This window comes from Limulus polyphemus, unplaced genomic scaffold (assembly GCF_000517525.1).
Source record: "Limulus polyphemus unplaced genomic scaffold, Limulus_polyphemus-2.1.2 Scaffold367, whole genome shotgun sequence".
In the NCBI taxonomy this organism is placed as follows: domain Eukaryota; kingdom Metazoa; phylum Arthropoda; class Merostomata; order Xiphosura; family Limulidae; genus Limulus; species Limulus polyphemus.
The window spans coordinates 209,886-224,384 of record NW_013665977.1 but is presented as its reverse complement, the minus strand read 5'-3'; the positions used below and the strand labels follow the sequence as shown (position 1 = coordinate 224,384).

Here is a 14,499-nt window from a genome sequence, read left to right as displayed (position 1 = left end):
CACAGATCAGTTGGGTTATTCGGGGTTCTGTCAGATGGACTTGTCCTACCAATTCCTTTCCAAGCAGCTGTAATTACATTCAGGACTCTCTTTTTTTTCTCCTTTTTTGTATTGTAAATAATTCATGATAATAAGGGAACACAGAGTTTATTACTGAATCAATCCCTATGCAACTGGTGGCAATCATAAACTAAGTCGGAGATCCAAGTTACAGGTTTTTGCATGATTTGTTGCGATTACAACTCTTGCGGATATATTGCCACTTGCATATCCTGTAAGACAGGCTAAAGACTGTTCAGAAAATAATTTTGTTTGTCTTTGTAGATAAATATTATTGGTAGTTGTAAGCACCTGAGCTATTATATGAACTATTATATATTTGTGTAAAAATGTTTTTTCATCCTAGCTAATATCTTAGTTGTTTAACTTTTACCAAGATTTCATGTTTAGGTATGTGTCTTATATTTCTTATTGTCCTGAGAATCTGATGAAACTGTTTGAAGTAAAGATATCAACTGTTTAGTTATTCAGCCAAAGGACGTGGCTAACTATTTAGTATCTGGCTGAAACATTTATTTGTTACATCTGCTCTATACTTATTGACAGAATTACTGTACACAGAAATAAGAATTTTTGAATTAAGCCAAAAAGAGAACGTACATGTATGAAACTATTTTTCTTGATTACTTAGTAATTAAGAAAAAAGGGCGTTACATACAAATTTTTGAAAAATTTTACATGCATGTGTTGACTCTGCTTGTTCTCATTTTCAGCCAGAATTTTTTCATTTGTTTTTGGCAGATAGTACACACCTGCTCAATATATTACTACTATTAATAAAGTTATAGGGTTATGAAAGCTGATTATTGCTAATGACTGTGAGGTTTGTATGATAGTGAATAATGTACCTCATACACACAACAAGATTTAAATTTAATACTGTGTCACAACATAATATTTGTAGCTGCCTTTTAAGGATAGAAAATATGTAGCTGTTGGGTGTATTTGGACAATAAACTATCATACCAGTGAAGGATATTTTTTCTGTGCTTATTAAATAGTATGAAGAACTTAGTTGGGAAGTATAAAGGCTAAGAAAAACAAGGTTAAAGAGGAAGCTGTAAGCAGTGTTTCAAATTGTTATGTTGAGTTCAACTGCATGTGTTACACAGTTATAAGTTTGTTGTTGTGTTATTAATATATAAATATCACAATATGCATGTTGGAACTTCTGATAAAATATTATATTTACAAAAATATGTAAAATTGTCTAAAGGTTTAATTATTTAATAAGCAAAAGATTTAAGTTCAAAATAGGAGTAGTTTTGTGTAATATTTCAAATCTGGTTATAAATTCTGATTTTGTATATTTTAGAATAATTAAATAAACAGTTATATAAAAACAGTTTGGAATGATATTGCACTACTTCTCTTTGTTAAATTTATTTTTCAGATTCATAGTAATAACACTGCAGTGTGATTAAAATTATCTTGAAATCTGTATTTTACATGTTCAAATCAGTATTTTTTTATTCATTTAATTTTTAGAGAATTACTAATAGAATATCCAGAAAAAACTAAGAAATTACATTGATGTATTCCACAGAAAACAAAAGAAGCTTATTTGCATACCCAGTTGAAAAGGTCTTTTAAATTTATGATGTTTGTTTCTTATTTATGTATTTGCAGTAACAACATTTTAAAAGGCACAACAGTGAAAGCAGCATAAGAACTACTCATCTGAAAACATGGGAGTTATACAACAGTTTTTGCTTCTTATTTGGAAGGGTTTATTGCTTCGCCGACGCCACTACATTGTCACAGGATTTGAGGTCATAATTCCCCTCTTGCTATCAGCACTTCTTGCGTATCTCAGGACCCTTGGCCCAACAAACACAGACATTGGAACACCAGGGAAACATAATGCTACTATATTTAAACCAGTAAATCCACTCACTTTGAACTCAGCATTTATTGACTACAGTCAGTCCAACAAAACTTTTTTTTACTGTCCCCAAAAGCAAGGAAATAAACGGTTGTTGGAAAAGGCCTTCAGCAAGATTAAAAAGTCAAGCATGGGTTTTAGAACTCCAAGTAAGAATTAGCTTTTTTATTGTTAATATAAAAATAATGATTACTCTATTTAAATTCAAAAGAATTGGATAAAAATCTTTAAAGTAGGTATCACAAAGCATTTTGTAGAACTATTAGGAACTAAAAGTTTAGACAACATTTCATTTCATTTTTTATCAAATATAAAATTTTCATTAATAATAAAAAATTGCTGTGAATAAATTAAATGTATCACCTAAGGCCACTGAATTATGGATATATCTTGCATTGTGATTGTTTCCCATCCTAGTCCTTCTCAGCTCTTAACTGTTTCTTCTTCCAGCGGTTCCTTATCTCATAGTTTTCTTCGACATAGATCAGCACGATGCCAATAGTACTGGTGACTACTTGGTTGGAGCTTGATTGTATGAATCTGTTCCTCTTTAACGATCTTTCTTTCATCACAGATCAGTTGGTTATTCGGGTTCTGTCAGATGGACTTGTCCTACAATTCCTTTCCAAACCTCATTTGTCACAGGTATTCATTTCCTTCCCTCTGCCTCGTGTTTTCATTATTATGTGGACACTGGCTGCTGTTAGCTCGTTCCAAACATACTCTGCCTGTCATACTCTTCAGCTGCTCCAGGAGATGGCTCGAGTGGACTGGTTAATCAAATTGTAGAAGTCTTTCCTTCAATCTACAATCTGCCCAATATCTGATACATTTGGGTGTTTTTTTTTTCAACATCCATCTCAGTCGGGCCCAACCTTCTCCTCTTTGACTTTGTTTGATGGAGCTTTCAATGCACCATGTTCCTACTACTCCCTCTATTACAGCTCATAAGGTTCTATCACTTTTGGGGAGATGGTCTTCCATGGCCACACTTATCCTCTTAGGTTGTGCTCATGTGAGAGCTCTTCAAATCTTGCAAGGAATCTTTTGCAGGCTCTTATTATCATTCCTCCTACCATAGTCGACGATCTGCATTGGTGGTTGGACAGGACATACACATTGGGGGACACGCTTCCTTCTCCTCCCCTGTATTTACATATTTTCACTGATGCTTCCCTCCAGAAATGGGGGCCATAAGTTGATCAACAGGATGCTTCGGGGTGTTAATTGGCAGCCAAGAAGTTTTTTATTGTATCAACAGCTTCTAGCTGTACATCGGGCCTTGGATCATTTCCCACATCTGGCCAGACATCGTTTGCTAATGATTCATTCTGACAATTCTACAGTGGTTGCTTATCTCAATCACCAAGTTGGCATCCTGTCTTGATCCCCATGTTCCAGGTGCTTTCAATCTTGTCACGGATCATCTTTCCCATCCAGACAAAATCTATTTGATGGAGTGGTCTCTTGATCCTCTTGTTTTTCAGTGGCTCAACCACAAACTACCTCTGTTTTGGTCTTGTCCCTCATCCTCTTGCCCTGGCTGTTGATGCAATCAGTCTTTCTGATTGCTCCTTACTGGCTGGCTCAGCTGTGGTTTCCTCACAGCTGATCGGCCTATTGTTCCTCGTAATGCTGAGTTTTTTACTTGGCTTTTCAATCAGGGATCCTCAGTCTCCTTGATTTATGGTTATCAGACAGCTTTGTCCCAAACCTTTAGTTTTTCCTGATAACGTAGGTTATTTACCTCTCCTACACTTTCCATGTTGATAGGTTCCTTTAAGATTCATCGTCCTCCACAGCGGACTGCTCTTCCAGACTGAGATGTTAATGTGGTCCTCCATTGCCTCTCTTTGCATCTTAACATTGCAATGAAATGAGTGTTGTTGTTTTTTCTTTTTCTGTATATCTATTTTTAATTTCAAAGCAAATACTTATATTAATTTATCAACTATTAATTAATTTATCAGTACAAGAAAACCAAAGAGAGTATCAAGCTATAATAATTCATTTGAAGAAATGATGTAGATTAATTTCTGAAAATTAAACAGTTGTCACAATGGTTTTTTATCTGTATTGTCAAAAAATTCATTTACATTTTATGTAGATTTACAAGGAGTTGATTCTGAAAAGGACATTGAATTACAAGCATCAAAAGCATATGCAGAATCAAAATATGATTCATACTTTATTGGGGGAATTGTTTTTGAAGATACCAGTGACAGTTCTCATGATTTAACCTATAAATTACGTTTACCGAACTGGATGTACAGATTTCAAACATCAAAAACTTATCCACCTTTTTCAGACCCTGGACCAAATACATATGGTAAGAGAGGAATATGTTTCTATGTACATAACTTAGTATATAGAACACTATTTCTTTTTGATTATATAAATAGATGAGAACAGAAAAAAGTGATAAAACTCGGGTTTAAATCCATAAATAAAATTAGTAGCTACTCATTGTTTCAGAAGATAAAAAATGTCATACAAATTTTATTATGGAAACAACGAGTGTGCTTAAGTAGTATTCATCTTTTTAGAACATGGCAAAATTGATGTTATTTGTATTAGCTGAATAATAGATTTGCTTTTGTTAATTTTTATTCTTTAAATCACCATAATTAGGATATAAATTAAAACTAAATAGTCACTGTACAATAATTGCATATAAGTATACAACAAAATAATGTGGAAAGCTGTGTTCATTAAAAATAAATTTTTATATCTTTCTGTAGTACTATCAAATCTGATACAAACTATTATGTTTAATATTTTGTTAGATACTAGCATAAAATGAATTACAAATAAATAAAAATATGTATCAATACTTAAAAACATAATACTTTCTATAAATAGTAGAAGCTGAATATGTAGTGAAAAAGTTAGTGGTTGTGATTATTTGAAGTATGATAGATGGATCTTTTGCCTTTCATGCTAATATCTTTATTTTAGTTTAATAGCATTTTGGGTTGACAAATGAAACAGCAAAATTTTTACACTGCATTTACATGGAAACAAGTATTGTGCATGTGCACATTTTAATTTATTTGGACAGGTGTTTTATTTATTCATTTATTTGTAAATGAATAGTGCTAAAGTATTAGGTTTACACACCTGTTATATAATTTCATAAATTTCATAAAATCTTAAAAGAGCTTATTAGCCCATGAAGGATGTTCCTTCCAGCTCCAAACTATAATCACCCCTCACTACTCATGTATTCATCCAATCTTTTCTTGAACTCAGTTAAATTTTCACCTCCACCACCCTTGAAGGTAGCTCATTCCAAATGCCAACCACCCTGTTTGAAAACTAATACTGTCTAAACTGCAGATGACTCCTATGCTGCAAAATTTGAATTTATGTTCCCTTGTCCTATTGTTTTCACTGCTAAACACAAAAACGTTTGATGGATCTATATTATCAATACCCTTAATAATCTTAAACACTTCAATCAAGTCCCCTCTGACCCTTTTCCTTTCCAGAGAAAACAAGTTTAGAGATTTAAGTCTCTCCTCACAGGACAATCCCGCCATCCAAGGTATCATCCTAATGGCTCTTCTCTGAACCTTCTCCAACAATTCAGTGTCTTTCTTGAGGAAGGGAGCCCAAAACTGTACACAGTACTCTAAATGAGGCCTTACAAGTGATCTATACTGTAAAACAATAATATCCCTTGTCTTGTATTCAGTATTTCTATATATGTTACCCAAAATCCTATTAGCCCTATTGCTAGCTACAATACACAGTTTAGATGACTTAAGTGATTTTTCGATCACAACACTAAGATATTTTTCTTCAAACACAGTATTTAATGTATTCCCATTTAAATTGTAACAATAGTTTGAATTTTGAATACCTACTTGCATCACCTTGCATTTTGGATAGTTAAACATCTTTGATACAGATGTTCATCCCAAAAATTTTAATGTAATCTACAAACTTCAAAATTTTGTTACTCATTCCAGAGTCATAATCATTAATATAAATCACAAAGAGCAGAGGACCCAGCACAGAGCCCTGAGGCACACTGGTTGTAACTGTGATCCAGTCAGATCTAACTCCATTTATTACTACTCACTGCTTTCTACTCTCCAGCCAATTTTCTATCCAATTTAATAACATTCCCACCATACGCACAGGTTTAATGTTTGTAACAAGTCTTTTGTGAGGCACCTTATCAAAACGCTTTCTGTAAATCAAGGTAAACCAAATTCACAGTTTTTTTCTTTTATCAACTCTTGCAGTAACATCCTCAAAGAATGTCAGAAGGTTTTTTAAACAAAACTTTCCCTTAGTGAAATCATTCTGGCTCTTTGACACTATATAAAACTGCTTTAAGTAACTCTGCAATGCATCTTTAATCACGCTCTCCAAAATCTTTCCAACTACTGATGTGAGACTAATGGGCCTATAATTGTCTGGACAATGTTTATCATCTCCTTTAAATATTGGACTAACATTAGCCAACTTCCAGTCTTTTAATACTCTTTCACTACTCAATGACCTATAAGAAAACATTAGCCAGCAGTCAAAAATAAAATATATTTAAGTTCCTTTAAAACTCTAGGATGAAAGTTGTATGGACCAGGGGATTTATCAATTTTGAGGTTCCCAACTTTTCTCATACAATTTCAAAACTTAAAATGATATCTTTTACATCGATATTTTTCTCGTACATTAAGTGCTTTGTTGAGTTAAAATCTACAAGTTGCAAATGTGGAAGAACTATATTGTATCGATAAAAAAAAACAGATCTACATATACAAATAAAGCTACAGATCTTTTAATAACTCTCAAAATATAAGCTGTTCTATCCATATTTTTTGGTACCTAGTGCTTGTCCAAGACTTTTTTGTTTAACAATAATAATAATTTCTACATGAATATATAAAGTACTGTTGGTATAATCTCTTTTTTTTCTGAATAATTAATATGAAATATTGTTTTAGCATGTATGTCTTTGCTAGTCAGACTAGCTTATCTTCTGTAAATATTAATTCATTATCTATTTAAAACGTATTTTCAGGTAGAATAAAGGAGTTCTCTCTTTTTTTTAATAGCAATACATTTTTTTGCTTATGAGCTGTATATTTCCTACTTTCTTGGTTATAGAGAAGAGGAACTCTTTTGATACATATTTTTAAATGTTAGTTTATGTGAAAATAAATCTTTTAAGGTTGAACTATAGGTCTATAACAATTGCTAGATGGACCTCTCTCTCTCTCAATATTTGGGTTTTCATGTTGTTTTTATTATCCAAGCAAAGAATTTTATAATGTACAAAAATATTAATTTTTCAAATATGTTTCCCAGATGAATACAAGTACAGTGGGTTTTTGTGCCTTCAGTCTGCTGTTGCTCTGAGTCATGTTGAAATGCTACAGGAGGATGAAAAAGGAATGAAAGAAAATCTTTCGGTAATATTTCATTTCAGAACTGTAAAATTTTTCTGTGGTTAATTTTTATTACAGTACATATTACACGTTATAAATGTTTTGAATTTGTGTAAATGAGTATTTGGTATTTGATTAAAGAAGACATATAGAAAGTTTAAAGTAGAGCCTGCTACCATAAGATGACATTTAAACAGAAAATATTGTGGAAAATTTTCTTGGTGTATGTACATGTGAATTTGTTTATAAAAAACAAAGCTTCAGCAGTCACTATGTCTATGAGACCTATTGCAAATGTGTCAGGAGAACTTACATAAGCACTAATTTTGGTCATAATACAGATTTTCTTGTTGGCAATCATGTTTTGAATTTGTTCAGTGAGTATTTTGATGCCAACAGTAACTATTGGTGCATACTTTCTACCAATATTAGAAGTTTTATGCTACCTTTAGAGGACTTAGTCATGTCATCTGCCTCTAGCCTGTAGTGAGGTTCCATGTTGGCCCTTATTGATAATCAACATATTATGGCCATATTGTTTTGGGCAGGTTCCACGTTCACGTGGATGCTCATTTGCAGAACATTCACTTTCTTTTTCATGATGACAATAAAAAAAAAAAATTTTGCTTATGCTGATTCAACTTCATTGTTTGAAAAATAGAATTTATCAACTGGCCCTAATTGTGAAGAAGAGTTTGACAGTATGATCTCTTTTTTTTTTTATCAGGTATGCTGTATTTTAAATCTTGAACTCTGCCTGTGAGTGCTACTTTCATGTTAGATGATTCAGTTCTCGATACTTAATACTTTTCTCCTCTTCATTTTTGGCTCATTATTGATACCTTTAGTAATCAATTAAATTTTAATAGCCTTTTAGTGGTGCTATGCTCTTCTACTCATCATCTCATATTTTTTCCCAATGATCATTTTTTCCCTGTACTTGATGAATATGGCTGTCAGGGTTTTGAATATGAGCTTAGTTGGGCTTAGGATTCTTCTACAGTAGGTGTCTATGACTCGTTAGCAATAAATTCGAACAATAAACGGGCTGCACACAATCCACTTGTTTCAAAATAATGTATACAATACAAGTCGGATGTATGTAAAAAAAATTTTTACACTATAGGTTATCACAGTTGTATCTAAAACTCTAAATAATTCTCTATTCTGTTTCTTACTATACAATGTGAGATAAATTCACTTACGTTACCTTGTGGATTAACACAGTTGTACCTCAGTTTTTAAAATTTTGTCTTCTGTTGTCAAAGACCACACAGACGGGTTCAACTACTTTAGAACACCCTTTGACAAAAATTATTCTTATCTCTATTAAACTGTGAAACTCACTAAAATATCACCTATTAAGGCTGATCACTCACATGCCAGCTAACTTCACGTTTTCTAACTTTTTTCTCTGACCAAACTTCACGTTCATTAACTTAATGTTTTCTGACTAAATTTCTAACTTCTTGGTTAAACTGATAATCACTCAGTCTAGATCTGTCTAATTATCTCTCACTTGACTTTTCTCAACTTGCAGTCGCTAGTCACTTATATAAATATAAACACACACACACACACACACCTTGTTCACTGAGTCCTTGAACTTTCTATAAACTACATGATGCTATAATGGAATGATACTCACTTAAGGTAATGAAACAAATACCGAATATTCGAGTAACATGACATCAACAATATTACTGAAGTACAACAATCTAATTGCATACACAACATACGACTCGTACAGAGTGACGTAACGAAATTTGTCACAACTAACACACTTAAAACAATCAACCGTCAACACTACCATCATGAAAACTAAACAAATATAAATACTAAACATTAAATATTAAGTGACAAAATAACCAGATAGTAATGCTTACACTAAACAGTCTTGTATATCCAACAATGGCTCCTTTTGAGATGTTCTTCTTAATAGTAATTATTAAATATCATCTGTTTTCATTCTCTTGTTTCTTTTAGCCAGGACCAAATTTTTGCTTTACAGTCTTGCTCCCTTAGTTGAAATTGTCATGGATGTAGTTTCTATTACCGTATGGCTGTTGTGTTCATTTGATACCTTAGCCTGCCATGCTTTGTTGCTAGGTGCTTGTCCCTCCCCCAGTTTTCTGGTGACATTGAAAGAACTTCTTTCTTCCATCATTAGTCTCTTATTGAGAAGTAGTGTGCCAGTAGGAGCTGATTAGGGTTTTAACATTTAATAATTATTTTGGTTGTAATTTATTTTTATTGCAAATAATGTTCATCCTTCTGTCTTGCCCTTGACGTTTAGTTGAATGATTGCATATTTTGATTGTTTTATCTATTCAGTCTTTTACACACATTTATTTGACTACCCAGCTTGCTACATTTAATGTGTGGATCATCCATAACTCCAGTTCCCATTCTTTGACTCTGAATACTCAATGTCAGTCATGAGGGAACTTTTTTCTTTATGCCTACCATTTCTCCACCTTCTTTCTCAGTGCTCACCTAAATCAGTTATTTCTCATTGCTCCACTGGCATGCTGAACCATTGTTTCTCCTGTATTCATTAACTTTTTCATGAGGAAACAATCCCATTACCACCTTGAGAATGACTTTGAAAAATTCAAAGATCCCTTTTTCATGCTGAAGTTGAACAAGTGGTTTCATGGCTGGCTGTTGTTAGGTCCTTAGTCCAAGAAGTTGAATTCCATTCTAGTGTGACTCAAGTATTAGTCCACTTGTACTGACACTCTTTCCTGAAGGTCTATCAATTCCTATGTCTGCTACTTTCAAATGAAAAAGAAACCATCAATCTTTTTTGTCCCAGTGGTACAAGGACCTCTTCTGAGATTTTTATCTTCAGTAACTCTAAGTTTCTAGAAACTTTCCTAAAAGGGATTTGGGCTTAGTACTCTGACATATTTTAGGTTCTTCCACTTTTAAACCCTTGGTAACTTGTTCACTCTATCAACTACTTTATAAAACATATCTTTCATTGTTTGCATCAGGCAGAAAAGCATACCCTTGATGCTTCAGATGCCTCCTTCTTTTTTTCTCTCAGAAGGATTTGTATTTATACCTTTTTCATGCTGACCTACCTAGGCTTGGGTTGTGAAAGAAGGTAACCATTGATTTTCACCCGTTATTTTGTCCACAGTGAATCATTCATGAAGGCTCAGAAAAGGTTGTTTATAACATATGATGATTAATGCTATTTGGATCTTGCTCTGTCTACATTAACAAAGTTGGCTTGTGCAGCTGACTCAGCTTGTTTATTCTGATGTTCTATAACACCTTAAAAGTGAAATTCAGGTTGCATTTGGAAATGTCTTTAGTGTCCTAGTTGCAGTAACCTTTAGAGTATATATTGCAAGCCAGTGTGTGAATGCATGCAAATATATTCTGGAAGCTTTACTTACATCATATTGCTGTCTTCTCAGCTTCAGGACTTCCATTTACCTCTGGATGTGATTTTTCAAACCAGATGGAGTTTCTGGAAAATGCAATTTCTCCTTGTAATATAAGACTCCATACTGTATGTTTTCATTTAGTCAATACACTTGCATGTCACTTACCTCTCCATTTGTCTTAGACAAAATCCCACCTTCTACATAGCAGCTACATGAGAGAGTAATGCTCTCTGGAAGTGGACAGAGGATGCCTTTGCTAGTACATTTTATTACCTCCACATGCAAGTCCTTGCGTGGAAAGTGTCACATTGGAGATGTGACACTCATTCTCCATATGATGTCTCATATTTTCAGGATGAAAAATCACCCACCTAAGTATTTTTAAGTCTCTTTAGATTTCCAGTGACTAGACTCACTCTCACCTTGATTACCTCTTTTACCACTTCCTATGATCACACTTAAGAAGGTACATGGCTGCATATGCTTTATTATCATCACCCAACCTCTATGTATACATAAATATATCTTACCAATGGGTGTCCAGATTGAGGAGGTAGCCTGCTAAGAAAAATCTTTTTTGAATGTCCTCATTTTCTTTGAAGCTGGTACATTCCACTCCATTTCCTTTTTAGTTTGGTTCTGTATTCTAATCAAACACTGTTTGACCACTTAATTCACATGTGGTTTAGGTTGTTACCTTTATCCCTAAAAGCCTCACATTTGTGGAATCATGTTATGACACTTTTGAGTTCCCTCCTCCATCTCAGTATATGTATTATTACTTTTACATGTTTCATACATGAATTTATTTTGAATTTTACATCTCTGAAGTACTTTACACCCACCTCTCCACAGTTGGAAAGATTATATCATTATGACTGCAAACAAAGAAATATGGCTTATGTTAGGATAGCAGCAAGGGTTATTTATGTATGTTCTCCTGATGCTTGTGCAATAAGGCAAGGGAGAGTGGAGAATTCTGGGTAAGTTTTTGTATGCTCTGCATTTAATCAAGAACACTCAGAATTTGAAGTAACGTGGCTCTTGGCAACATTACATCAACTCAGTAAGAGAAGTATTTCAGAGGTTGAAATTAAAGTCCTTTAATTGTAAAAGTGCAATATTTAGAATTTTAAGTATCTAAAATTATATTAAAATGAAAGTGTTTGTTTCTTCCCATTCAAAATTTTTACTGTAACAAGCTATACTATTATACCAGTCATTTTAAGTTGCATACTGTAATTAACAAAAGTATTTTTAAATGTGCATAACACATTTGAACTTCTAATAAGGAGCTTTAGTAATTTTAGATGGATGTATAAGTATGAGGAAATACTAAAGATGAAACTTGAAAGAGACTGCTGCTTCATTTACCTGTGCACTTTAGATACCTTTTACTAAATTATGATTGGCCATTTTTAATAAATGTTTTTATTGAATTGCTAATAAGTTTAATTTATTATTTGATCCAAGAATTGGTTTGTCTTTACAGTTTACTACAGAAATACAGCAGTATCCTTACCCTCCATACTTTGAAAGCAGTTTTAATATTGCAACACTGATTCCTACAATGATTATTACTGGTTTAATAATTTTGGTTCCAGTTATTGTGCGACGGATTGTGGCTGAAAAATCAAATGGAGCAAAAGTGAGTAGATTTCGATACTTTTAAAATAGATTCATCGAGGTATTTAACTATAAAGTTTATAGAGTAGGAATTTTTGAATAGATAAGAGTCAGTATTTTTCGACTTTTTATTAGGTGTCATGATATCATCAAGATTGAGTTTTCAAATTTAAAAAACTTTTTAATGTTGGCTCTTATGATAGAGTAAATGAGTCATAAGTAATAGTTTTTTTTGCTGTTCAGTCTTACCATACATTGTTATAAAATTGTGACTGATGTTTAATTTGAAAACAAAAACATGTTAGTAGAGGAACAAACCCTTAAGTAACACTTTTTAAACTAACCTATTTTTTGTACCAAAATGTAATTTTTAGAACTAATTATTCTACATTAAACTTTTTTAAATTTTTAAAAAGATGTGCACCCACATATGAACGTGGATAAGATAAATAATAATGTTCAGAAGCACACCCTTAGGGTCCACTTATTTCGGTTGCAAAATTTCAGGTTAAGTTCTTTCTTCTTGGAGCTATGGTGGTCACATTTCTTTTCTATGTGGTTTTTCACTAGCTTGCCTCATTAAAAAGATGCACACACACATGGATAAGTAATAATATGTAGATGCACACTCTCAGGGTCCACTTAATACATGTGCAAAATTTAAGGTTTCTAAGTTCTTTCCTCTCGGAGTTATGGTAGTCACACATAGAAACACAGACACATCCTACTATTATTATAGATTTACCAAAAACTACAAACTTGTATAATAAAAACATTCCTCATAACCTGTTTCTATATTTAATAACCACTTAACAAAACTTTATAAAGCCAGGATAAAGTTAGTCCTCATGGCATTGTCAATACATGCGAATTCATGTTTTGTGGAATTTGCTCAGAGCTAAAAACTGTCAAAATAATGTAATTCAATAACTGATTACTTTTTCTGTCACTAAATAAAGGAAATCAGAAATGAATTAATAAAATAGAAATTTTATGGTCAGCATAAGGTGCATTTGCAAATGCAGCCTAAAAGTACATAGTTCTTTTTGTTCTCTCTTTTAAACAAATGCTTTAAGGTTCAGCTTGTCAGTCACCGAAAAAACTATGGAAAATTTAGTGACAAGCTACTTTCTTAACTATATTAACCATCTATTTTTTAAATGTATGAAATACCTACATTCATATGTAGTTATAATGAAACCTCCCACAGCTAAAGGTACTAAGTAAGCCCTAAAGTGGGGGGTAATTTTCAATTAATTTTATTTTTGTATTAGTAATGTAAAATAATCCAATAAAGGATTTATTTAAAAAAATATATATATGTAAGGAACCATTCTTTTTTTTATGTAATTTTTTGCTAGCTTTCCTCACATTATAAAGATTTTGCATGTGAAATTTGAACATTTTCTGATGCATAAAAGTATTTTTCATCTTAAAATGAAAATTACTTTGCACGTTGGATAGGCAACATGTGAAAAGAAAAAACGGCATGAGAAAAAGATTGCTTAACAAACCTTAAAACTTAATAAAAAATTTGATATTTTCCACATGAAAGCATTGTAATGTTTACTGATAACCTGCCAAATTTCGTTAACATACACTTACTAATTTAAGTTATAGCACGAAAACTATAACAAACACAAAATGGTTATGAGGTTGGTCCCAGGGACAGAGCCCATGTTGAAAGAGTTAAACAGTACCTGTTGTCAAGTATTTATTTAAAAGGCAAGTTCAAGATAGTTATCAAAAATTTCTTAAGGAAAAAAACTATATTTCATCTGTTATTTTCACTAATGAATCTCTGTACGAGTTCGGTAGATTTGATCAATCTCGTAACAACCATAAAAAAATTAGGAAATAAATATAAATTATGCCTCTTTCATTCTAGAGTGACAACAAATTACAGTAGGAAAACATAAATGTTTAGACTAAATAGCTTAAATCTCCTAACGTTATACATTTATTATTTTTATTATATTGATCTTTCAGCTGTGCCTGGCTAACAGTACAAAAGTTACAATGATGTGGCACACGTGCACTCATGTTATTGTATCCAATAATATAAAACTGACCTTTAGTCTTTACAAAGTGACCTGTCTTTGCTGTGTTTTAGCAGACTAATATT

General features: G+C 32.6%; 1 protein-coding gene across 2 annotated transcripts in view; it reads left to right on the top strand.

Moving 5' to 3' along the window:
• LOC106457734 (ATP-binding cassette sub-family A member 1-like) overlaps positions 1–14,499 on the top strand; it is an 84,968-nt gene that overhangs the window by 20,135 nt on the left and 50,334 nt on the right. For both annotated transcript variants that reach the window (XM_022383749.1, XM_022383750.1), the window contains exons 2-5: positions 1,690–2,094; positions 4,053–4,274; positions 7,268–7,371; positions 12,241–12,396. In XM_022383749.1, the coding sequence (XP_022239457.1) occupies positions 1,749–2,094; positions 4,053–4,274; positions 7,268–7,371; positions 12,241–12,396 (828 nt within the window). In that variant the 5' untranslated portion in view covers positions 1,690–1,748. The remainder of the gene's footprint in view (positions 1–1,689; positions 2,095–4,052; positions 4,275–7,267; positions 7,372–12,240; positions 12,397–14,499) is intronic.